General features: G+C 45.6%; 1 protein-coding gene across 1 annotated transcript; it reads left to right on the top strand.

The window, feature by feature from the left end:
- Positions 1-12,392: 12,392 nt before the first annotated feature.
- LOC128847282 (olfactory receptor 11A1-like) lies at positions 12,393-13,319 on the top strand. Its single transcript, XM_054046671.1, has one exon. The coding sequence runs from the start codon at positions 12,393-12,395 to the stop codon at positions 13,317-13,319; it is 927 nt and encodes a 308-aa protein (XP_053902646.1).
- Positions 13,320-26,056: the final 12,737 nt, after the last annotated feature.

Genomic DNA, 26,056 nt, shown 5'->3' with positions numbered 1-26,056 from the left:
CAGCTTAGGAAGCAGGTGCTTGGGGCGGCCAAAGAAAAGGGGCGGCACGTCCGGCTCTTTGGCCGAATTGCTGCCGAAGAAGAAAGCGGTGTGGCTGAGGTGCCACCAATCGCGGCTTTTTTTTTTTTTTTTTTTTTTTGCCGCTTGGGGCGGCAAAAACCCTGGAGCTGGTCCTGGTCAGGATGAGTTAATCAGAAGCCCCCTCCCCCACCTAAGACACAGAGTTGTGTGAACCTGCCCAGGAATTTGACTGATTGGGCAGAAGGGTTTGGCTAAGCATGGATGTGTGTGAGAGAGAAGAGAGAGAAGAGAGAACACACAGAACAGAGTGAGAGAGCCTCAGGGGAAAAAGCAGGGAAGCCAAGCAGTAGCCCAGTGTGAGCCTGGAAAAAGTGAGCATTTAGGTCGAACGAGGTGACTAACGAGATTTGGGGCGGTAAGCAAAGAAGCTGCTCCTTTTGTTCTTGGTTCCTCATGCATTCAGAGAAGTCGGACTTTGTACATTCCTTGTCTATAAACAAGATTGGATCAAAGAAAATATCAGACTCCATCAATTTCTACTTCCAACTGGGACATCCCCATGGCTCCAAACTTTGACTAACCACTTGGGTGAAAAAGGGGTAACAATACGCAGTCTCTACCCAGCATGGAGATACACATTGTGTTTGGGGAGGTTTGACCCCTAATGCCCTCAGCATCTACTCAGGGTCGTCTTGTTTTTGCAGCAGAATAGCTGAGAGTTTCTGAGTGTTTGTGTCTCTGTCTGGTCCCTGGAGAAAAACAACCTGCTGCTTAGAGTAATAGGAATTATCATCATTGCCTATGAAAACTCTGGTTATTCCTGTTAGCCATACAAATGTGCAGTCCCGCTTTGATGACTAGAGTCTTATCACACATCTTGGAAAAAAGTATTTATTGGTTCAGAATTTGCCATCTGTTAATTTTATTGTATGTCCGTCTGACATTTCTTGTGGTGCCCGGGATTGTGTGGCACCCACTGACACCTGCCCTTAGAATGGGGAAGCCAAGTCTGTGCCTGCCAGGGATCAGCTCACTGAATATTATTGTGATTTATGGTGTAAGGGACCATCTATCGCAAAGGCAGGCTTACCTGGGTGGCAAGACAGACTGAAGTGTCCAAGGGGATTGTCTGTGACTCCATGTTAAGGTTGTTGTAGTGCTTGAGGAGTTCCCACTTGATACTTGGTTGGTGAAATCTAAGTCTAGAACTCACAGCCAAGGTGGAGGTTGTGCCCTGCTTCTGAACAGTCTGCCCTGAGGTTGGTACCCGTGCTCTTCAGCCACTCCAGACAGTCTGACAGCCCTTCTTCAGTAGCATAGCTAGTGGGATGCAGGGGAAGCAGCCGCTTCCCCTCAGGACATTTTTCAAAAGCGGCACTTTAGTGGTTACCTTATATGGTGCCAGCGGGTGGGGACTGCTTCTCTCTGAAGGGCAGCACGGGTGGAGGAGTCATGGGGGGGGCGGCGGGCACATCCGGAGGAGCACACCAGGTGGCCAGATAGGGAGCGGGGATGGGCTGCACTGCTGGGCCCGTTCGGGTCCGAAGCGCTCGGGTCAGGCCGGGAGGAGCATGTGCAGCGGCGAGGGGCCGGGGGGAGCATGTGCAGCAGCGAGGCTGGGCTGGGTGCATGCTGCCCAGCAATAGGGGGGCCAGCGGGAGAAGCGGAGAGTGATACCAGACACCTCTGTGTTCTTGGGGAACCAGGGTGCAGTATTCAGCCGGACTCATGAAAGACACCCCCCGACCCCCAGCCTCTGCTTAAACCAAAACCCATCAGAAGAAGAAAACTTGCAGAGAGCAATGAAGGGCGTTGGGAGACACACCTAGACCTCTCCTGACAAGGGTGACAAGATTAAGACATCTCCATTAGCATACAGAATGGAGAGCAGAGACAACTCCCCTAGCCTCATCTGCATAAAAGATGGGACAGGAAGACATCTCAATTTACATACAGAATGGAGAACACTGAATTCTGGGACCAGAAAAAGCAGGGAAACACTGCATCATGGGAATCTCTGCTCCAGATGCTAATGAACCTATGTCTGCACACACCCAGCTCAGCAATTATCAGACCAATTCTAGTAATGAATCCTTAATTGATATCCAAATACTGAAGCAGCCTAGTTGCATTGTGAGCTCCCTGGAAGAAAACACCAGCCATAGCCAAGACTGATCAGCTCCTATTGTCTAGTCTAAAGAAAACCTTTGAGTCATCAGTTTACCTATAAACAAATCTAGTGTTCTCCCATGAACCATTGTATTTTCTCTACAAAAATCCCTACTTACGCTCTAGTCAGGGTTCTGATGCTTAGATCCAAACTAGGCATCAGTTCCACTAGAACTCCATCATCTCCTCACTGATCGTGCTGGGGACTCTGCCTGTCTCCAGCATTCAGGACACTCCGCTACCACCATCACCTGGGAACCCCGACCAGTTCAAGCCTTATGGAGTGGGTAAGATCCCCTTCTCTTTCTCTCTGTTTTCCTTTCTACCTTAGGTATTAATCTTTAATAATGTATTGTGACAGACCCAGACCAGTGGGGTACAGGAGTCTGGTAGAGGGCAAATATACTGGTCACTGGATGAGTAGTTTTCTGTTCGCTGAGTGACCAGAGCAGGGGCTGCACTAGAGTAATCAGGAACCTGCTAGAACCAGTTAAGGCAGGCAGGCTAATTAGGACACCTGGAGTCAATTAAGAAGAAGCTGCTAGAATCAATTAAGGCAGGCTAATCAGGGCACCTGGGCTTTAAAAAGGAGCTCACTTCAGTTTGTGGTGTGAGTGTGAGGAGCTGGGAGCAAGAGGTGCGAGGAGCTGAGAGTGTGCTGCTGGAGGACTGAGGAGCACAAGCGTTATCAGACACCAGGAGGAAGGTCCTGTGGTGAGAATAAGGAAGGTGTTTGGAGGAGGCCATGAGGAAGTAGCCCAGGGAGTTGTAGCTGTCATGCAGCTGTTACAGGAGGCACTATAGACAGCTGCAGTCCACAGGGCTCTGGGCTGGAACCCGGAGTAGAGGGTGGGCCCAGGTTCCCCCCAAACCTCCCAATTGACCTGGACTGTGGGTTCTTCCAGAGGGGAAGGTCTCTTGGCTGTTCCCCAACCCACATGGTGAATCTCTGAGGCAAGAAAATCCGCCAATAAGTGCAGGACCCACCAAGATAGAGGAGGAACTTTGTCACAGTATGTTATGTTGGTTTAGCTCTCCTTGTGTAGTTATCATTAGTATTCAATAAATAACTTTTATGGTTAAGTTGGTTCCTTCTCTCTCTCTTGCTGAACTTTACTCTTTTGTGTTTTTAGCTTCCCCCATTCACTCTATAGCAACGCTTCTTTTACCTAAGCTAAAGATTCCTGCAACACCCAAAATACTTTGCTCATCAAGTAGGTTACTCCCCCTACTTGTATTGGGGGAGTGGGACATGCTGAAACTGGGACGCATAAGGGTAACAGCTTGAAAGTGCTGCTTCCTCCAGCCCAGTGACTCCAGAGACATATAAGGGGTCAGCTTGACAGTGCTGAGTGACCTGGTCTGCTCAGACTTGCTCTGTTAATGTATGTGTGGGTGGGTATGTGTTCATCGGGTTCTGGGGTGGGAGTAACCCAGCCCTTGGGACCCTAGGTCTTGCAGAATAGCTCCATTGGGAGGGGACTTGCAGAAGGGAGAAGTAGAGCTCCCTATGAAAACACAAGTGACCCAAGCAGTACATTGACAGGATTACAGAACCCCCTTCCCCAGAGGAGTAACCTGAATAAATGAGCATACCCAAAGTAATGGCCACATCTGGTAACACGAGGAGGTTGGGCTCAGTGCGGCAACAGCCCAGCTGCTAGAGCAGCTGAGCTCGGGCGGACGGGTGGCCGCTTGCTGCATAGCCTGCCGAGCTGCGAGCCCCGGCCTGGTGGGCACCGGGAACGGGCAGCAGAGGGGCGGGAGAAGGGCTGGCCAGGGACAATGGCAGGAGGGATGAGATGTGGGGGGGGCGTGGGAGAGGAGCTGGGTGGTTCCGGAGGAGTAGCCAAGGGGGTCGTGGCCAGAGGAGGAGCCAAACGGGGGCGCCTTTTCTATGTTTGCTCCCTCTGCTCTTAAAACCTGGCTACGCCACTGCCCTTCTTCCCCCGTCAACAGGGATGGCATGAGTGAGCCAGGTGGTCTTGAAAAGCCTGTGCTGCCACAGTGCGACAATACTCTCCCCTGGCTTCAGCAACACAGGGGCTGGAAAAGGGTGTGAAGTGGCTGTTACACTTTACAAGTGTGGTATTCTGTTGGGGGAGTAGGATCAGTGTTTGAACATAGGGCCAGGTCAGGGAGCACCTGTCCATTGCAGTGACACGGTAGAGTGGGAGTGCGTGGTGTGGGTATTTTAGGGTATCACACAAATAGAGTTAAGGTTGCATAGGCATTTATCTTCTCTCTGTATTTCCTGGTTCTCAGAAGTCAGAGTTTTGCTGAATTCAGCCTTCGGGAAGGTCCTGAGCTATCACCAGGCACCTAAACTCGGAATTAACAAAAAAAAAATTAACATTTTATTTCCTAGGTTTTGAAACAGAAGGAGTAATGTTTGTTGGTGAGAGTTACTGGCCATTTCGACAGCTGTCGTTCTCACCTAGGTTTTCAGTTGATGCGCTACTGTCGCTTGGTAATAATCAAAAGACCTAGTTTTTATATTGTGCTTTTCATCTGCAGCTCTCCAATAGCTTGACATAAGTATCCCAATTTTACAGAGGAGAAACTGAGGCACAGAGGTGACGTGACTTGCCCATGGTCATCCAGCAGGCCAGTAGCAGAGTTGGAAATAGTCCCAGTCCAGTGGCCAGACGAAGATGACAAGAATCAGAAAGCATCTCTCCACCACTCTTCAGCCTTCCTCAGAGCCCACGTTTCACGGTCATATGGTAGAGGTGGTGTCACCGCGGTTCTATAGATCTGTAGCTATGTAGGAAGCTGGATGTCCTGATGTCCCCACAGGTGTCACTGAACGGCCCGAAACATGGCAGCAGCTGCTGTCGTACGAGTGCCCACATCTTTCGAGCATCCTCCAGCCCAGTCTATGATGCTGCCCAACTATTTGACAGCTGCCACCCGCTCAATGGACTGTCCACACAGATTAATACAGAGCTGGTTGTAAGCTGGAGCTCGAGGCTGCTCGATGGTAATGGAGTTAAGTTTTATCCAGCCAGGGTGCGGCAGCTCCACCATGTCCCCGACGTGGGGATTATTGGCATCATCTGGCTGCCTCTGAATGGACTGAACTAAAAGCTCAAAGCAGAATCTCCTGCCTTCTGAAACTGGTGCTATGAAGTCAGATGGAAAACTGTTCCATTGACCATTATACAAGCAGCTCTTCTGTACAAAACACTGGGGTCAGATTCTGATCTCCGCTACCCAGCTACTCCCAGGTCACTCTGAAATCACCCCATCATCATGTAGACTGAGACTCTCATTATGTTAATTCATACAAGTTAAAATCTTATCGTCAGCTCAACTTTCAACACAACCAAACCAATCCTGTGCGTCTGCACAGGGCTGCATGGGGGCAGTTCTGAAAGTGACTCAGGAGTGAAAGTTCCCCCCATTAAGTTTCAGTAGGGCTGGGATTTGAATGGGATTTGGGTGCCTAATGCCCTTAGCCCAGAGGGTCTCACAGTTCATCGCTAATGTGGGCTGGGGTGGCCGCATGGCCGGAGTGAGACTGTTGTCTAGATCTGTACTTGGGGGACTGGGGCACTCAGAAGCTCCTAAAGTGTGATGAGACGAGCACAAGTCCCCGTGACTCTCACACAGCAAGTCTGGGTTCAATTTCAAATATTTTTTTTTAATTTAAAACTAGGACTGTCAACTAGGGCAGTTAACTCAAGCAATTAATGCAAAACAAATAAATTAGATTTTAAAAAATAGTCGCGATTAATAACAGTTTTAATCTTATTGTTAAACAAGAATAGAATATCAGTTTAAATTTATTATAGATATTTTTGGATGTTTTTCTACGTTTTCAAATATGTTGATTTCAATTACAAGACAGAATACAAAGTGTAGAGTGCTTACTTTATATTACAGCAGTTCCATGCGAACGCCTGTTCTCACTTTCAGGTGACATTGTAACTAAGAAGCGGACAGCATTATCTCCCCTAAATGTGAACAAACTTGTTTGTCTTAGCGACTGGCTGAACAAGAAGTAGAACTGAGAGGACTTATGGGCTCTAAAGATTTACATTGTTTTGTTTTTTAGTGCAGTTATGTAAAAAAAACAAAAACAAATATGGAATTATAAGTTGCACTTTCACAATAAAAGGATTGCACTACAGTACTTGTATCAGGTGAATTGAAAAATACTGTCTCTTATCTTTTTTATAGTGCAAATATTTGTAAACAAAATAATAATATAAAGTGAGCTCTGTATGCTTTGTATTCTGTGTTGTACTTAAAATCAATATATTTGAAAATGTAGAAAAACATCCAAAAACATTTATAATTGTCTCTTTCCAGAGAAGACGAAAGGAATGGTCTGTGCCCCAAGGAGATCACAGTGGTTTATACTGTGTTTTTTTTTCTACTCAGCTGAGCAGGGGATCTGGAGGGAGAGATGGCCGCGGTTTCACAAACATCCTGCTTGCAAACTTGCCCACCAGATACTCGACCCTGCAAGTGTCACACTTTCCCTTTAACCCATTTTTTTCCTGGGGAAAGTCAGCTTGTAGATTTTTAAAGTAGAAAAAGTCCATTGTGATCATCTAGTCTGACCTCTTGCATTGCAAAGGCCAAAGAAATTTTACCCAACGATTCCGTCACCAGACCCATTGATTTTCATTGAACTAGAGTGATTCTTTTAGAAAGAGACTTCCGGTCTTGATTTAAAGACTCCAAGTGATGGAGAATCCACCACAGCCCTGTTCCAGGGGATAGTTGCCTTCACTGTTAAAAATGTGCGCCTCCTTTCTAGTCTGTATTTATCTTGCTTCAGCTTCCAGCCATTGGCTCTTGTTATGCCTTTATCTATGAGATTAAAGAGCCCTCTGCTATCAGACATCTCCTCCCCAGGTAGCTACAGCTAGACGGTCACCAAATCAACTCTTTGTTAAGCTTTTGTAACCTCCTCTGTGTTAAGTTAAATAGTTTGTGGTTCTTAACTCTCTTACCGCAAGTTAACTTTTCCATCACACAAATCATTCTTGTAGCTGCTCTGAACACTGTACCATGGAATGTGGTGGATTCTTCATCTCTTTGAGTCTTTATAACAATATTGGAGTCTCTGATTAGCAGATACGCTCTAGATAGGATCAAATTCGATGATTTATAGATTTAAAGGCCAGAAGGGACCATTGGGATCTAGTCTGACTTACTGCATTGTGCAGGCCACAGGACTTCCATGAATTAATTACTACTTCAAATACAATAGTTGTGATTGAACTGGAGCAGATCTTGTAGAAATATTTGATTTAAACATTTCCAGTGATGGAGACTCCACCACAATCCTTGGCAAGTTGTTCCAATGATTTATTACCCTCCCTGTCAAAAATGTCTACCTTATTTCTAGTCTGAATTTGTCTAGCTTCAACTTCCAGTCATTGGCTATTGTTACACCTTTGTCTGCTAGATTGAAGAGTCTTCTATTATTCAATTTCTGTTTCCCATGTATGTACTTATAGACTGTGGTCCAGTCAATGCTTAACCTTCTCTCTGTTAAGCTAAATAGACTCATACAGATCAATCTATCATTATCAGGCATGGTTTCAAACCCTTCAATTATTCTCGTGGCACTTCTCTGAACCCCGTCCAATTTTCTAGCATAATGGTTCCTTCTGGCCCTAAAATCCCTGAAGCTATTAAAAATAATTAAATAAAAATGTTTTTTTTTCTTATTTTCCTTTTAGTTTTTGAGCCTTCATTTTGAAAATAAAATTAGAAATAAGTCATAAATATTTAATACTGAGGGCAACTAACCATTGAAACACTTTAACAAAGTTTGTGGTGGATTCTCCCTCAGTGACCATTTGTAAATCAAGAAGAGTGTTTTTCCTAAAAGATCTGCCCAGGGAATTATTTTGGGGGAGTTCTAGGTCCTGTATTATACATGAGGTCAGACTGGAAGACCACCATGGTCCCTTCTGGCCTTGGAATCCACTAATCATTTATCTCTCTGCAAAATCACACCTTCTGCTCACAACTTGTTCTTTTTCTTTCTGATGCACTTGCCTTGAGGGAAAAAGAGAGATAGTACTGGTGTGGCGAGAGAGAGAGATCCGGAGATGGATAAACACAATCAGGGATTGTTAGACAGACATTTCTTTAAGGGAAGTAATTCTGTGGCCAAGACTTTCAATTACGGGAGTCTAAATAGGCTCGTAAACTGGGACTTTCAAAGGGGCCTAAAAGAGCACTAAATAAGAAACAATAAATGAAAAGGGATGGACAAAAATGAGGAAGTCAACAAAAAGCTGGCTATCGTCCTTAAACTACTTTGGTGATTATATTTGTCTGCCATTGACTATCAAGGCAACTATGGAGCATTCTCAGAGTCCTTTCACCAAAAATCCAGAAAACATAAGAGCCTTGACAGTCTAGAAAACGTTTAGGTTTTGTCTTTTTCTTGAAACAGTTTGTGCTCCTATCAACACAGGCTGGGATTTTCAGAGAGGCCTGTGGGCGTTAGGTGTCTGAGGGGAGGTCTACACATAAAATGCTGCACCGATTCAGCTGCGCCACTGTAGCGCTTAAGTGAAGATGCTACTACGCCGATGGGAGAGAACTCTCCCGTCAGCGTAGTTAATCCATCTCCCCAAGAGTCAATAGCTATGTCAACAGGAGAAGCTCTCCTGCCAACCTAGTGCTTTCTACACGTAGGGTTAGGTTGGTATAACTATGTGGCTCAGGCGTGTGGATTTTTCACACCCCTGAGCGACGTAGTTATACTGATATAGGTCTGTAGTGTAGACAAGACCTGACTGTCACTGAAATGCAGTAGGACTTGGTTGCCTAATACTATTAGGCTGAACTGAAAATCCCAGCTTAGATCTCAAATAGTTGAGTGAGTCTAGTAAGCTAGTTCAGCCTGAAGATATGGTCTTGGTGCAATAATCACTGCGTGCAATTCTCAGTAGTGCAGAATGTTGTTTTCTTTAGTCTTGTTAAGTGCTCTGTTTGGAAATGCAAAATATAAACAATTCCCCCATCACATTACTTTAGATATAATCATCACAAGCAGTCTCCAGGGTCATTCCTCTGTCAGCAACACGCAGGAGAGGCTGCTTTCTTCTATAAAGCCCACAATAACCAGAGAAAGGGTAAGGAAGGTTTTGCATACTGGAATAAGCAGGGTTGCAGGCCCCATCAAGAAAATGGACAGGTCTTTACAGAGACAGTGAAAGTGCATAAAGAAAATGAAGACAGGAGAGTAATTGATGGTGGAAACTGCATCATAATTCCCCAAACCAGCCACCATTGGTACACTGGTCACTCCTCGCACACCAGTACATTGATCACTCCTTCATACTCACAACTAAAGGTAAATGTTAGGGCTGGGTGGAAATTTTCAACCAGAAGTTTTTTTTTATTAATTTAGTTCTTCATGGAAAGTGTCTGTTTTCCTCCATTTTTAAAAAAAGTTTTCTTCAGAAAACCCTAACATAGTTTGGTTTCTGATGGAATTCTTCTGGTTTTCAGTAACTTTCAGCACAAATTTTTCAGTTGTCAAGTTTTTGATGAAAAGTTGACAATTTACATGAAGGGGATGGGGGACTTCCAACCAGATGTAGTAAATGTAATCATCATTGGGGAAAATCCTGGGTGGTCTTTATTCACCTTTTGCTCAGTCTGTAACCAACACACTTCCATTGTTCTTGGTATATGGGAATTTTCACTAAGTGAAGGCTGATTAAGGACTGTAGACCATGCAGAGTACTACTAGGAAAACAGTTCAAATAAAAAGGCTCTATCTGTTGGTCTGTCTGTCTGTCTCTCTCTCTCTTGGTTTCTGAACATTTCCCATTCTATCCTGTCCCAGACAAGGTGTTTAAGTGTTTCTTTGATTGCCTGCATTTCATTCCTCTCTATGAATTTTTGCCCTTGCTTTTCAGCCCACTGTTGTTTTCCAAGCTCCTTTCTATGCTGTGGATGAGATATAGTGACTGGGTGAGAATTGTTTCCCATGTAACAAGCAAAATCAGCTGCTCTGTGCTTCCATAAGGAAAACAAATCCTTGAGCTCAATGGCTCATGGCCAGGCTGTGGCTTGATGCACCTTCTCTAAGTGAACTGATCACTCGGACACATTTCAGCTGACTTGGTGTTTCAGTGATCGTCTGAGTGAAATTGGTCACAGTGACACATTACTGATCTAGTGTATTGCTAATTTGTCTCTTTATTTCTCTAACACTGGAATTCAGAGGGTTTTTTATATTGCCTTTTCGGATGTGTTACATTTCTTTTGATAAATAGAGCTTGTGGGAAATTTTCTTGTCAAAACTGTTCTTTTGTTTTGTATGGAAAATTGGGTTTTCAAATTAAATGAAAAATTTTCAGGAAAAGTGTCTTCTTTCCCTGGAAAATGGCATGTTTTCATTTAAAAAAAAGGGGGAAAAACAACTTTTTGGCCAAAACCCAAAAACTTTTCAGCCAAAAACTGAAAAATATTGGGTCAAAAATCAAAAGCTTTCAGCTTCTGGTAGAAAACATTCAGTTTTCAGCCACAAAATTTGGATTGTCAATTTTTTTCACAAAAAGTCAAAAATTTCTGTGAAGAAAAAATGTTCCAGTCAGCTCTAATGTTAAATAGAGCAGTTCCACACATCTCCCTCTATCTGTCTGATGTCTCTCTGTCTGTTTGCATATGTCTCTCTGTGCCTGTCTGTCTGTTTCTCTGTTTGCCTGTATCTTTCCCTCTCTTTCTAAGGCATCTGTGGTATATTGAAAAATATTAAAAATATACGCTGTCACTTTAAATTCTTAAGGGTTCTCCTGGTCCTGCTTGCAGACCAGGGGGCTCTGTTGGGAAGCATGAGATCAGTGTCTTTCAGCAATGTGGGGTGAGATTGGTGTCTCTTCCTTAGGGAGCAGCCTGCTTTTCTCTCTCTGGTTTTGGGTTATGTGCATTAGAGTTTTGGATTTTATGCAATAAAGTCATGTTACGTTGAAACCTTCCAGAGAGAGTATTTGATGTTTTAATCTAACTTCCCTGTTTGTATCCTGTGAGCATAACAGTACCCAGGGTGATTCCCAGAGCCTTTATCTCCCATCCCCCAGACCTTTAGACAGGGAGTGCATGCCTTTCTATCTCCCTGACAACTCACCTCTTTCACATGGATTCTCACTCCTTTCCTCAGTTGTTTCTAAAATGTCCTTATTGATTTTCCCCTAAAGCAGAAGATGTGTGCATGTTCCTGACCCTGTAGCTGCTGGTTGTCTCCAGCAGAGCTTTTCCTCCACTGACCGGAGTGTCAGCTGAGAGCTCTCAGCAGCTGTCAGGAGGTATTGAGCACTGCATCATCTCTTTGCAATGTTCTTTGAGATTACAAGGTAGATCAATCACACCTATTTCTCTGTCTATCCCACTTATGAATGTAGACCCCCAATTCCAATTAAAATAAAATTATATATATATATATATATACACAGTACAGCAAGGAAGTTATTTAAAAATAAAATATATAGCATGTAGAATGTACACGTACTCAGAATTTACAGCTCCTGGTTCTGACCTCACCTTTGCAGCTGTAAAATGGGAGGATCTCCGGCAGAAGTTAATATTGCAAAAAACAGTTTGTGAGATCAGAATTAGACCTTGTGGATGTATTCATGTGAGGAAAGGCTGTGAGATCATTATTTTTAAAGCCATTCCTTTACTCTCTCTTAGCTCAGCTAACCATTTTTAGTGTGGGATAAAACTTCCCAGTGGCTAGCATCCTTTGAGGAACAGCAGACCCTTTGTGGCTCTGCATAGCTTGAATTAGGCTCCTGATTCAGCAAAGCTCCGAGGCCCAGATTTTTAAAGCTATTTAGGGGTTGCTGAGCTCAGTGTTGCAACAACGCCTAACTGATTGAGGAGCCTAAATTCCATTTTCACAAGGATATAGGCATGGAGGAGTCTAAATCCCTTTGGCTGTCAATACAATGTAGACTCCTTGGTGCCTAAATCTGGGAAAATAAGATTTAGGCTTGGGCATTGTGATGCTGTGTGCTGCAGAACCTAAATAGCTTTATAAATCTGACCTTAAGGCACCTTGGTTGCCTAAGTACTTTCCTACTAGGTGCCTATCTGCAACATTGGGTGCCTAAATTCCTCTGGATATCTGTCCTTCTGCATTTGCTTAAGTTGATGGGATGTTTGTCCTTTTGAAAGTCCCATCTCTGAGTTTTAGTATTTTTATTTGTACCTAGATGCACCTCATAGAGAAAGCAGAAGAGGACAATCGAACGTTCATCACAGAATTTATCCTCCTGGGATTCGGGAATCTCCCTGAACTTCAGATCCTTCTCTTCCTGGTTTTCCTAGTGACCATGTCCGGGAACATCCTCATCATAGTGCTAGTTGTGGCTGATCAGCACCTTCACACCCCCATGTACTACTTCCTGGGAAACTTGTCCTGCTTGGAGACCTGCTACACCTCCACCATTCTGCCCAGGATGCTGGCCAGTCTCCTGACTGGAGACAGAACCATTTCTGTCAGTGGCTGTTTTGCACAGTTTTATTGCTTTTGTTCTCTGGCAGCTACAGAATGCTATCTCCTAGCAGCGATGTCTTATGATCGGTATTTAGCGATATGCAAACCCCTGCGTTATGCAGCCCTGATGAACGGCAGGTTATTTCTCCAGCTAACAGCGGGGTCTTGGATGAGCGGATTTCTACTTTGTGTAATAATGATGTGTTTTATGTCACAATTAACATTCTGTGGCCCCAATGAAATTGACCATTTCTTTTGTGATTTTTCTCCAATGCTAAAACTCTCCTGCAGTGACAGCAGCATGATCACCTTGGTTTGTTTCATACTCGCCTTCCTAGACTTGCCTTGCCCATTTCTATTAACTGTGACATCCTATGTTTGTATCATTGCTACTATCCTGAGAATCCCTTCCACCACTGGGAGGCAAAAGGCCTTTTCCACCTGCTCCTCTCACCTCATTGTGGTAACACTTTTCTATGGGACCATAATGATTGTCTACATGATACCGAAATCCAGCAACCTGAGAGCCCTAAACAAAGTGTTCTCTGTCTTCTACACAGTCCTGACTCCCATGCTCAACCCCCTCATCTACAGCCTGCGAAACAAAGAGGTGAAGGCGGCCCTTAGAAAAGTCATCAGTTAATATATGTTGCCCAGATGAATTCACATGGAGTCACTGATCTGTGAAGGAATCCATCTGGCTCAATGAGCAAGAAAGATTACATCTAGTAGGGCCTTTGCTCAAGGCAGTGGGAATTGCTTCGGGGAATGTGAGGACATACTACGTTTTGGGATGATGACATTCCCATTCATGGCTAATGCTAATACTTTCTACTGCCTTAATTGGAAACCTGACTGTCTTGCGCTCTACACTCCACATAGTGACATTTGAGATTTCGGATACGTGTTTCATCTTTTTCTCTGCTATCTCTTAGTTGGGAAAATGCCACATTTTACTTGGCACGGGCCTCAGATGCCTGTGGGTGGAATTAGCTGGTTCAAATATTTTCTCTCCCCTTGATTTCTGTGTTCCCAAAAGCTCTATTACTTTATATCTGGGAAGATTTTACTGGTCTTCCCATTGTTGTACTACGTGTCATCTTGCAATGGGTAGAAGGGGTGTAAGGGTGTACCTATACTGCAATGTAAGCCTAGGCTCTGTGGGACTTGAACCTGTAGGCCCGGTAGGTGTAAACCTAGGCTTGAGCATCCACACTGAGTATTAAGCCTTGGTTTAGAATTTCTGGACCCAGGCCTCACACCAGTGCTCAGGCATCTACGCTGCACTACGCAGACCTAAGCCAAATCAGCCTGTGCCAGGTTTCCTAGCACCCTCCGCTGTGGGTAGCTGTTCTAGCCCTGTGGGAAAACTTGACTGTCCATCCCGCGGCACTTTACCGGAAGCTATCGCAGCCTGCCAAGGCATCGGGCCAAGTTGTCTTTTGAGTCTACACACGCCCGGCAGCCGGAACCAGCAACAGGGAGGAGTCAGCATTTGAAGCACTTGTCTTGCTTGTGCTTTCCCTCCTGTTTCAGGCAATGGGCAGAGCTTCCATGAGGTGCTGGTGGACGTTTCGGGGGCATTTTCTGACCTCCAGAAGAAAGCACCTGTTGGAGGAGGATGAGGGTGATACAGACCTGGCAGACTCAAACTGGCTGATGCTGCTCATGGCTCTTGGGAGAGACGCTGGTGCCCCCTGTGTAGACCGGTGCTTCTGGAGCAGGGCCACGAGCACAGACTGGTGGGACTCCCTTGTCATGCAGACCTGGGATGACCAAAACTTCCTCATGAAGAAAGCTACATTTCTGGATCCTTGTTAGCAGCTTGCCCGGACCCTTCAGCAACATGGCACATATGCGAGGGAAGCCATTCCTGTTCAAAAGTAGGTTGCTAACCAGCTTGGGGTTGGAAAGTCGACTGGAAGGTAAAGTGGCTGAGGTTTCTGAGGCAGTCAGGTGTGTGGTTTATCCAAAGGTGGGGGCAAAATCAATATCCCCGAAGTAACTGCTGGCTTGGAGATAATGGGGTTTCCCCACAGCACTGGGGCCATAATTGTATGTACTCAAAGAGCCAGAATACATACACTGCAAAAGGTACTACTCCATTGGTATGCAGGCCCTTGGGGACCACAGAGGCCAATATATGGATGCCAATGTGAGCTGCACTGGAAACGTTCATGATGCCAGGGTTTTCCATCAGTCGGGCATCTACCTTCGTGGACAGGCCGGAACAAATGACAATGTCATAAATGGAATCACTGTTCCCATGGTTATTCTACGGGATCCCATGTACCCCTTTTACCTGGGCTTATATCCGGTATCCTGATCAGAGGCCATGGCAAAATTATCTTCTCAATATGTATAGAATGGTCTTTGAATGTGCATTTGTCAGACTGAAATCCTCAAGCCTGAGTCTGAGTTTAGGCTTACATTGCAGTGTACACATTCCCTAAGACCAAGTGCATCAGACCCTAAACAGATTAATGGCTGTCAAAATAAAATAAATGATGTGAATGATTTCTGTTCACACAACAACAGCAACAAAATGAATGTCAAGTAAAAAAACAGCAGGTAGGCATGGAGGAAATGCTACTCATGACATGTATGAAAAGTGCCGGCATCTTTCATCCTGAAGCACATTGGGTAAAATTTCCTAAAGTGTCTAGCTGACTTACAAGCATAGATCTCATTGACTTGCAGTGAGATACAGATTCCCCCATCCTGAGGTCCTTTTGAAAAGGGAATGCAGGCTCTGAAGTCACTTTGGTGCTTTTGAAAATTCTGCCCATTGAATAGTACTTTAATCCTTAGGCCTCTGATTCAAATTAATATACAGGAACTAATTGAAGGCGTGACAGTAGTTGAGCCACTGAGGGTACGTCTATATGGCAGCTGAAGGTGAGCCTCCCAGCCTGAGTAGGCAGACTTGTGCTAGCACGGCTTGTGCTTGGGTGCTAGTGTAACTGTAGCGCCCTTGTGGCCAAGATGGAGTCTGCTCTGCAGGCCGCTCTGGCCAACAGAGGGCGTGTTCAGGAATGCAGCAGGAGAAATCCCTTCCACCCATGGGGCACCTGTTCCAAACCCCCCAGAGTGAACACACCCACCCACAGGAAAAGCACAATGGATATAATAAAGGGAAATATTTATTTACAGAGGGATGAGAGGAGAAAAACAACAAGGGGAAATATAGGGGGAGCAGTAGAATAGGGCTGCCTCCAGCCAAGGCCCCACAGGCCCAGTGGTAGTACAGTCTGGAAGGTCAGACACCGAGCAATGTGTCTGCAGACAGAGTTCAGGAGTCCTGAGCAAAGTTCCAGTCCAGTGGTGAGTCTTGGGTGCTCCTGGTCGTCTTCGGCGCCAGTGAACTTTCTCCCAACAAACCCCTCAGGTGCCTTCTTCTGCCGCTCTCTGCAAAGCCACACAGAGCAATCACCTCCCCACTTAACTAGCTACAGTCTCCCTCCTAGTTCCCAATGCAGAGTCACAAGCCCCAGTACTCACAGCCCCATGCAGCTCCGGGCAGCAGTGATACTGGGTCCAGCTCCGGCCTGTCCTTCTCGGGCAATTCCTCCCTGGCACAGTGCTCCTCCTGGCTCCTGTCCTGGCGTGTCCCCGATCGGCCCTGTCATTCTCAGGCGTCAGGCAGGTTCTCTCTGCTGCTTCACTTTTCCAGGGCCTGCAGGCTGCCTCTCCTTCTCCTTGGAGCACCAGCCTTGCCCCCTGGAATTTCCCTCCTCTTTTCTTACTCTCCCCCTCCCCGTTAGGAAAAAGATTTAAAGGGCCATGCTTTCTAAACCCCAAAGGGGTTACACTAAAAATAGCTGTGTGGACGTTGTAGGGTGGGGCCAAGCCTGGGTGACTATCCTGAGCCTCTGCTCAGGTGAGGGATGTTGTTATGAACTGAACGAAACCTTGTTATGGTTGAGTTTAAAAACCTTATTCTAACTGATGTGTGAACACACCCTTCTATTCACATAACTGTCAGGATGAGTTAATCAGAAGTCCCCTCCCCCACCTAAGACAAAGAAGTGTGTGAACCTGCCCAGGAATTTGACTGAGTGGGCAGAAGGGTTTTGCTGAGCACGAGCGTGTGTGTGTGTGTGTGTGTGTGTGTGTGTGTGGTGTGTGTGTGTGTGTGTGTGAGAGAGAGAGAGAGAGCTCACCTGCCTGTCTGCCTGTGGAAAGAAGGCCAAGCAGTAGCCCAGTGCAAGCCTTGAAAAAGCAAGCGTTTGGGTCTAATGAGGTGGCTAACGAGACTTGGGGCGGTAAGTAAACACACTGTTCCTTATGTTTTTGGTTCCTCATAGATTCCTTGTCAATAAACGAGATTGAATCAAAGAAAATACCAGAGTCCATCAATTTCTACTTCTAATTGGGACATCCCCACGGCTCTAAACTGTGACTAGCCACTCAGGTCAAAAAGGGGTAACAATACACAGTCTCTACCTGGCATGGGGATACACATTGTGTGTGGGGAGGTTTGAACCTAATGCCCTCAGCATCTACTCAGGGTTGTCTTGTTTTTGCAGCAGAATAGCTGAGAGTGTCTGAGTGTTTGTGTCTCTGTCTGGTCCCTAGAGAAAAACAACCTGCTGATTAGATTAATAGGGATTATCATCATTGCCTATGATAACTCTCGTTATTCTTGTTAGTCATACAAATGTCCAGTCCCGCTTTGATGACTACAAATGACCAGTCTAATCACACATCGTAGAAAAAGATATTTATTGGTTCAGAATTTGCCATCTTTTAATTTTATTGTATGTCCGTGTGACATTTCTTGTGGTGTCCGGGATTGTGTGGCACCCACTGCCACCTGCCCTTAGCATGTGCCTGCCAGGGGTCAGCTCCCTGAATATTATTGTGATTTTGGGTGTAAGGGACCATCTATCGCAAAGGCAGGCTTACCTGGGTGGCAAGACAGACTGGAGTGCCCAAGGGGACCATCTGTGATTCCATATTAAGGTGGTTGTCGTGCTTGAGGAGTTCCCACTTGATACTTGTGTTGGTGTCACTAGGCATAGCTACCAGGTAACTCGGGAGAGTGGAAGGCCAGAAGTGCCGATGAAGCTCTTCTGCTCTGGGTCTAAGTGAACCACAGTGACTCCATCTTGAGAACTTTCACCTACTTCTGTGCTAATTGCCTTGATGCTGAAGCAGAATATGTAATGGTCAGCTTTTCTAGCAGATGGCTGCTGTTTTGCTCACTCACAAACACAGTAGAGATAAGACGAGGGAAGACTGCTGCACAGGCCTTGCAAGGCCAAGAGATAAGCAGGCGAAGGGAAAGTTTCTAACATGCACACTGTGTACCTGCTGTAACTGTTGTCTGGAAGGGAGGAGTAAGGGTGAAATAGACAAAGGCTTGCACAGAAACGGCTTGGATTATAAAAAGGGAAAATTTGTTTGTATTTGTTGCATTTGATTTGAGACATGCTGGTCTCGTAGTGCCATTCCAGAGCTCTGAAATAAACTTGGCTTGCTTTCTCCCCTCGGTGTCTTTATTGGTGCCAAGCACACCGGGCAACGAACCACTGTTGTCCCCTCGAGCCCTTTGGGCTGGCAACAGTTTTGGTGTCCCTGGGTGGGCTCGAGGCTGAAATTTAGCCTTGCTCGGATCCCTCCTGGCGGCTGACAGATTACAACGACGACCGACGCCCAGAGCTCACCGGTGACTTCATCGGGGGCCTCAGCGGAGACATGATTTGATCGACCCCGGAGGGCACAACGGTGCAACGCACATAGACAGTGGAGAAGCAGCTGCGGGCGACGGTGGGGAACCAGTCCCGTGGATAGGGCGACGGTGCAGAACCGGACCCTTGGATAAGGTAGGAACAGTCCAGTGGGGACTTTATCTGTTGTGACCTGGGGATGCCCAGTGTCTGCCTGTTTTGACCTGAGGACGCCCAGAGTCTCCCTATGGGGCAGGAACAGAGTACAGCCGGCAGGGTACAGTGTACACCCTTAGAATGCATTCTGGGGAACTAGAAAGTGTTTGGATCTGACCAGTTGATTAAAAGTAAATTGAAAAGGTTCTGTACAGTTGATTGGCCTCAGTATCTGCTGGAGTGCCAAGAAAGGTGGCCACCGGAAGGATCACTTAACTACAACATGATCCTTCAGTTGCTTTTGTTTTGTCAGAGAATAGGTAAATGGAATGAACATCTCTATGCGTATACGTTTATGGTGTTAAGAAATAGGACTGATATTTTGCTCAAGTGCCATTTGACTCCGACAGACTCGGTAGTATTTGCTGCTAAACCCCAGAGCCCTCCCACTGTTGTAATGCCAGAATCGGTGTCCCATTCGGCTCCTTCACCCCCACAGGCTTCAGAGAGTAACCCCACGGTGGGATTGTATCCGTTGATTACTGAGAGTGTGGTAGCCCTTCCAGGAACACAGGATCGTGCAGCCCAGATAGTGTCTGTATATTCGCATGTACCTTTTAATCAGGGCCGGCTCTGGCTTTTTTGCCGCCCCAGGCAAAAAAGCCTCCCCCCCTCCCCCCCAGTGTGGCAGGGGAAGGCGCCGAGCCCGGCCGCGGGCCGCTCTCCCCGATCGGCCGGAGCACCGTGGGGGAGGGCGGTGAGCCCGCTGCGGCTCCGCTGGCGGCCGGAGCCCCAGGAGGAGGGCAGAGAGCCCGGCCGGGGCTCCGCTTTCCCCGGTGGCCAGAGCGCCGTGGGGAGGGCAGTGAGCCCGGCCGGGGCTCCGCTCTCCTCGGCGGCCAGAGCATCGCGGGGAGGGCGGCGAGCCTACTGTGGCTCCGCTCTCCCCAGGGGCTGGAGCCAGAGCGCTACGCCGCGCCGCCCCCTCCAGGTGCTGCCCCAAGCACAAGCTTGATGGGCTGGTGCCTGGAGCCGGCCCTGCTTTTAATCCAGTCCATCTAGCTGCTTTTAAGGCAGAGGCAGGAGAATTCTCAACGAATCCAAGCAAGTTCATTTCTATCTTTGAAGGGTGTCTAGCTAGCCATAAGCCTGACTGGGATGACTGTAATATACTTATGAGAACCTTGTTGTCTGAAATGGAGCGGATCCAGGTTATAGCCAAAGCCAGGGAGGAGGCACGGAAAAGGCATGATGAGGATAGAGAAGGCAAGCCCTTGCCGGACGTCGCTGTCCCCCTAGTGGACCCCCGGTGGAATCCGAATGAGGACGGGGATTTGAGGCTGCTTAACTCCTATAAGGAACTGCTTATGCATGGTCTCAGACACTCAGCTGTCAGGCATAACAATTGGGCTAAGCCTTATGAACTAATCCAGGACTCGAAAGAAAGTCCAGGGGCTTTCCTACAGCGTATTCAGGATACCATCAGGCAAACTACTAGTGCAAACCCAGATGATCAGGCAACTGAGGCAATTATAAAGGGTGTCTTCACCAGCCGTGCGGCCCCTGATGTTAAAAGGAAATTGCAGAAAAAGGAGGATTTAATGGGAATGTCTATGGCTCAGATTTTGGAGATTGCAAACAGGGCTTATAGCCTTAGAGAGGGAGAGAAGGAAAAAAGGCAAGTGAAAATGATGGTAGCAGCGGTGCAAGCCGGCGGCAAAGAAAGGCCACAGAAAGGTGGAAGGGGCCGGGGAATGAGAGGCCGTGGATGTGGGTGCCCTGGTCCCCAGGAAAGGCGCCTGGGTCGCAACCAGTGTGCCATATGCCGAAAGGAGGGACACTGGAAAAATGAATGCCCTGAAAGGGAAGGTACCCCTATGATGGCAGCGGAGGATCGAGATTAGGGGTGTCAGGGGAGACGGACCATCCTACCCCTGGAATCCCGAGTAAATGTGCGGGTGGGAGATTCAGATATAGACTTTTTAATAGACTCTGGAGCTGCACAGACCGCTGTAAACAAACCCCTGCAGCTCCCTGTGGCAGGCTCCCTCACTGTGGAGGGTGCCACAGGGAGAGGAACCAAGTGCCCAGTATATGCCCCGGTGGAATGTGCCTTGGGAAACAGAACTGTATCACACAAGCTGGTTTACCTCCCTGATTGTCCAACAACACTACTAGGACGGGACCTGCTTTGTCGCTTAGGTGCCACCCTGCATTTCACTCAAGATGATATAACCCTCACCTTACCCCCTGAGAATGCCTGGATAATGACCCTTGCAGTCAAACCCTCAGCTATGCAAGCCCCAGAGTGGAGTGAGTGGGAAAAGCAGGTTTTTCCTCTAGTCTGGGCATCAGGGGTCCCAGGGAAAGCAAACCGTCAAACCCCTGTGCATATTCAGCTCCTCCCAGGAAAAAGCCCAGTGCGGATCAAACAGTATCCGATTAAAAGGGAAGCCAGAGAGGGACTACAAGAGATTATAGATCGGTTCCTAGAGTGCGGTGTACTACAAGAATGCCAGTCAGCTTGGAACACCCCCATTCTGCCCATACAGAAGCCCAATGGCACGTATCGGCTGGTCCAGGACCTCAGCGCAGTTAATGAGCGGGTTAAGACTCTGCACCCCCTGGTTCCAAATCCGTATACACTGTTGGCCTTTATAGGGGGGCAATATACCCATTTCTCAGTCCTAGATTTAAAAGATGCTTTCTTCACGATTCCAGTTGATACCCAGTCTCAGGAGATATTCTCCTTCGAGTGGGAAGAAAAACAAAGGATTAAAAAGCAGCTTTGCTGGACAGTATTGGCTCAAAGATTTAAAAATTCCCCTATTCCGTTCGGCCAGGCTCTGGCCAGAGACTTGGGGTACGTCTACACTTACCAGAGGGTCCGGCGGCAGGCAATCGATGTTCTGGGATCAAGTTATCGCGTCTGGTTTATTACCCTCCCTGTCAAAAATTTCTACCTTATTTCTAGTCTGAATTTGTCTAGCTTCAACTTCCAGTCATTGGCTATTGTTACACCTTTGTCTGCTAGAGTCTTTTACTATTCAATTTCTGTTCCCCATGTATGTACTTCTAGACTGTGGTCCAGTCAACGCTTAACCTTCTCTCTGTTAAGCTAAATAGACTCATACAGATCAATCTATCATTATCAGGCATGTTTTCCAAACCTTCAATCATTCTCGTGGCACTTCTCTGAACCCCCTCCAATTTTCTAGCATAATGGTTCCTTCTGGCCCTAAAATCTCTGAAGCTATTAAAAATCATTAAATAAAAAAGGTTTTTTTCTTATTTTCCTTTTAGTTTTTGAGCCTTCATTTTGAAAATAAAATTAGAAATAAGTCATAAATATTTAATAGTGAGGGCAACTAACCATTGAAACACTTTCACGAAGTTTGTGGTGGATTCTCCCTCACTGAGCATTTTTGTTCTTTTTCTTTCTGATGCTCTTGCCTTTAGGGAAAGAAAGAGAGAGTACTGGTGTGGAAAGAGAGAGAGATTCGGAGATGGATTAAAACAAACAGGGATTGTTAGATAGACATTTCTTTAAGGGAAGTAATTCTGTGGCCAAGACTTTCAATTATGGGAGTCTAAATAGGTTTGTAAACTGGGACTTTAAAAGGGGCCTAAAGGAGGACTAAATAAGAAAAATAAATGAAAAGGGATGGACAAAAATGAGGAAGTCAACAAAAAGCTGGCTATCTTCCTTAAAGTGCTTTGGTGATTATATTTGTCTGCCATTGACTATCAAGGCAACTATGGAGCATTCTCAGAGTCCTTTCACCAAAAATCCTGAAAACATAAGAGCCTTGACAGTCTAGAAAATGTTTAAGTTTTGTCTTTTTCTTGAAACAGTCTGTGCTCCTATCAACACAGGCTGGGATTTTCAGAGAGGCCTGTGGGCGTTAGGTGTCTGAGGGGAGGTCTACACATAAAATGCTGCACCGATTCAGCTGTGCCACTGTAGCGCTTAAGTGAAGATGCTCCTACATCGACGAGAGAGAACTCTCCCGTCAGCGTAGTTAATCAACCTCCCCAAGAGGCCATAGCTATATCGACGGGAGAAGCTCTCCTGCCAACCTAGCGCTGTCTACATGGGGGGTTAGGTTGGTACAACTACGTCCCTCAGGCGGGTGGATTTTTCACACCCCGGAGCGATGTAGTTATAGGTCTGTAGTGTAGACAAGACCTGACTGTCACTAAAATGCAGTAGGACTTGGGTGCCTAATACTCTTAGGCTGAACTGAAAATCCCAGCCTAGATCTCAAATTGTTGAGTGAGTCCACTAAGCTAGTTCAGCCTGAAGATGTGGTCTTGGTGCAATAATCACTGCATGCAATTCTCAGTAGTGTTAGAATGTTGTTTTCTTTAGCCTTGTTAAGTGCTCTGTTTGGAAATGCAAAATATAAACAATTCCTCCATCACATTACTTTCATCAAAAGCAGTCTCCAGGGTCATTCGTCTGTCAGCAACACCCAGGAGAGGCTGCTTTCTTCTATAAAGCCCACAATAACCAGAGAAAGGGTAAGGAAGGTTTTGCATAAGCAGGGTCACAAGACCAATCAAGAAAATGGACAGGTCTTTACAGAGAGAGTGAAAATGCCTAAAGAAAATGAAGACAGGAGAGTGATTGAGGGTGGAAACTGCATCATGATTCCCCAAACCAGCCCCCATTGGTACAGTGGTCACTCCTTGCACACCAGTACATTGATCACTCCTTCATACTCACAACTAAAGGTAAATGTTAGGGCTGGGTGGAAATTTTCCACCAGAACTTTTTTTTTTCATTTAGTTCTTCATGGAAAGTGTCTGTTTTCCTCCATTTTTAAAAAAAGTGTTCTTCAGAAAACCCTAACATATTTTGGTTTCTGATGGAATTCTTCTGGTTTTCAGCAACTTTCAGCACAATTTTTTCAGTTTTCAGGTTTCTGATGAAAAGCTGACAATTCGCATGAAGGGGACGGGGGACTTTCAACCAGACTTAGTAAATGTAATCATTATTGGGGAAAATCCTGGGGGGTCTTTATTCACCTTTTGCTCAGTCATTAACCAACACACTTCCATTGTTCTTGGTATATGGGAATTTTCACTGAGTGAAGGCTGGTTAAGGACTGTAGACCATGCAGAGTACTACTAGGAAAACAATTGAAATACAAAGGCTCTATCAGTTGGTCTGTCTGTCTCTCTCTCTTGGTTTCTGAGCATTTCCCATTCTATCCTGTCCCAGACAGGGTGTCTCAGTGTTTCTTTGATTGCCTGCATTTCATTCCTCTCTATGAAATTTTGCCCTTGCTTTTCAGCCCACTGTTGTTCTTCAAGCTGCTTTTTATGCTGATGATGAGATATAGTGACTGGGTGAGAATTGTTTCCCGTGTAACAAGCAAAATCAGCTGCTCTGTACTTCCATAAGGAAAACAAATCCTTGTGCTCAGGTGGCTCATGGCCAGGCTGTGGCTTGATGCACCTTCTCTACGTTAACTGATCACTCGGACACATTTCAGCTGACTTGGTGTTTCAGTGATCGTCTGAGTGAAATTGGTCACAGTGATACATTACTGATCTAGTGTATTGCTAATTTGTCTCTTTATTTTTCTAACACTGGAATTCAGAGGGTTTTTTATATTGCCTTTTTGGATGTGTTACATTTCTTTTGATAAATAGAGCTTGTGGGAAATTTTCTTGTCAAAACCGTTTTTTTGTTTTGTTTTGTATGGAAAATTGGGTTTTCAAATTAACTGAAAATTTTTCATGAAAAGTGTCTGCTTTCCCTGGAAAATGGCATGTTTTCATTAAGAAAAACACTTTTTGGACAAAACCCAAAAACTTTTCAGCCAAAAACTGAAAAATATTGGTTTAAAAATCAAAACCTTTCAGCTTCTGGTAGAAAACATTCAGTTTTCAGCCACAAAATTTTGATTGTCAATTTTTTTCACAAAAAGTCAAAAATTTCTGTGAAGAAAAAAAATTCCAGTCAGCTCTAATATTAAATAGAGCTGTTCCACACATCTCCCTCTATCTGTCTGATGTCTCTCTGTCTGTCTGCATATGTCTCTCTGTGCCTGTCTGTCTGTTTCTCTGTTTGCCTGTATCTTTCCCTCTCTTTCTAAGGCATCTGTGGTATATTGAAAACTATTAAAAATATATCACTTTAAATTCTTAAGGGTTCTCCTGATCCTGCTTGCAGACCAGGGGGCTCTGTTGGGAAGCTTGAGATCAGTGTCTTTCAGCAATGTGGGGTGAGATTGGTGTCTCTTCCTTAGGGAGCAGCCTGCTTTTCTCTCTCTGGTTTTGGGTTATGTGCATTAGGGTTTTGGATTTTATGCAATAAAGTCATGTTACATTGAAACCTTCCAGAGAGAGTATTTGATATTTTAATCTAACTTCCCTGTTTGTATCCTGTGAGCATAACAGTACCCAGAGTGATTCCCATAGCCTTTATCTCCCATCCCGGAGCCCTTTAGACAGGGCTTGCATGCCTTTCTATCTCCCTGACAACTCACCTCTTTCACATGGATTCTCACTCCTTTCCTCAGTTGTTTCTAAAATGTCCTTATTGATTTTCCCCTAAAGTGGAAGTTCTGTGCATGTTCCTGACCCTGTAGCTGCTGGTTGTCTCCAGCAGAGCCTTTCTTCCACTGACCAGAGTGTCATCTGAGAGCTCTCAGCATCTGTCAGGAGGTATTGAGGACTGCGTGATCTCTTTGCAATCTCTTTTGAGATTACAGGGTAGATCAACCACACCTACTCCTCTATCTATCCCACTTATGAATGTAGACCCCCAATTCCCATTAAAATAAAATAATATATATATTCAGTGCAGCAAGTCAGTTATTTAAAAATAAAATATATAGCATATAGGATATACATGTACTAAGAATTTACAGCTCCTGGTTCTGATCTCCGGCAGAAGTTAATATTGCAAAAAACAGTTTGTGAGATCAGAATTAGACCTTGTGGATGTATTCATGTGAGGAAAGGCTGTGAGATCATTATTTTTAAAGCCATTCCTTTACTCTCTGTTAGCTTGGCTAACCATTTTTAGTGTGGGATAAAACTTCCCAGTGGCTAGCATCCTTTGAGGAACAGCAGATCCTTTGTGGCTCTGCATAGCTTGAATTAAGGTCCTGATTCAGCAAAGCACTCAGGCCCAGATGTTTAAAGCTATTCAGGGGTTGCTGAGCTCAGTGTTGCAACAATGCCTAACTGATTGAGGAGCCTAAATTCCATTTTCAAAAGGGATTTAGGCATGGAGGAGTCTAAATCCCATTGGCTGTCAATAGAATGTAGACTCCTCAGTGCCTAAATCTGGGAAAATGCGATTTAGGCTTGGGCATTGTGATGCTGTGTGCTGCATAACCTAAATAGCTTTAAAAATCTGACCTTAAGCCACCTAGGTTGCCTAAGTACTTTTGAAAATCCCACTCGGCGCCTATCTGCAACTTTGGGTGCCTAAATGCCTCTGGATATCTGTTCTTCTGCATTTGCTTAAGTTGATGGGATGTTTGTCCTTTTGAAAGTCCCGCCTCTGAGTTTTAGTATTTTTATTTGTACCTAG

This window comes from Malaclemys terrapin, chromosome 13 (assembly GCF_027887155.1).
Source record: "Malaclemys terrapin pileata isolate rMalTer1 chromosome 13, rMalTer1.hap1, whole genome shotgun sequence".
Lineage (NCBI taxonomy): Eukaryota > Metazoa > Chordata > Testudines > Emydidae > Malaclemys > Malaclemys terrapin.
This window is presented reverse-complemented; position numbering and strand designations above follow the sequence as displayed.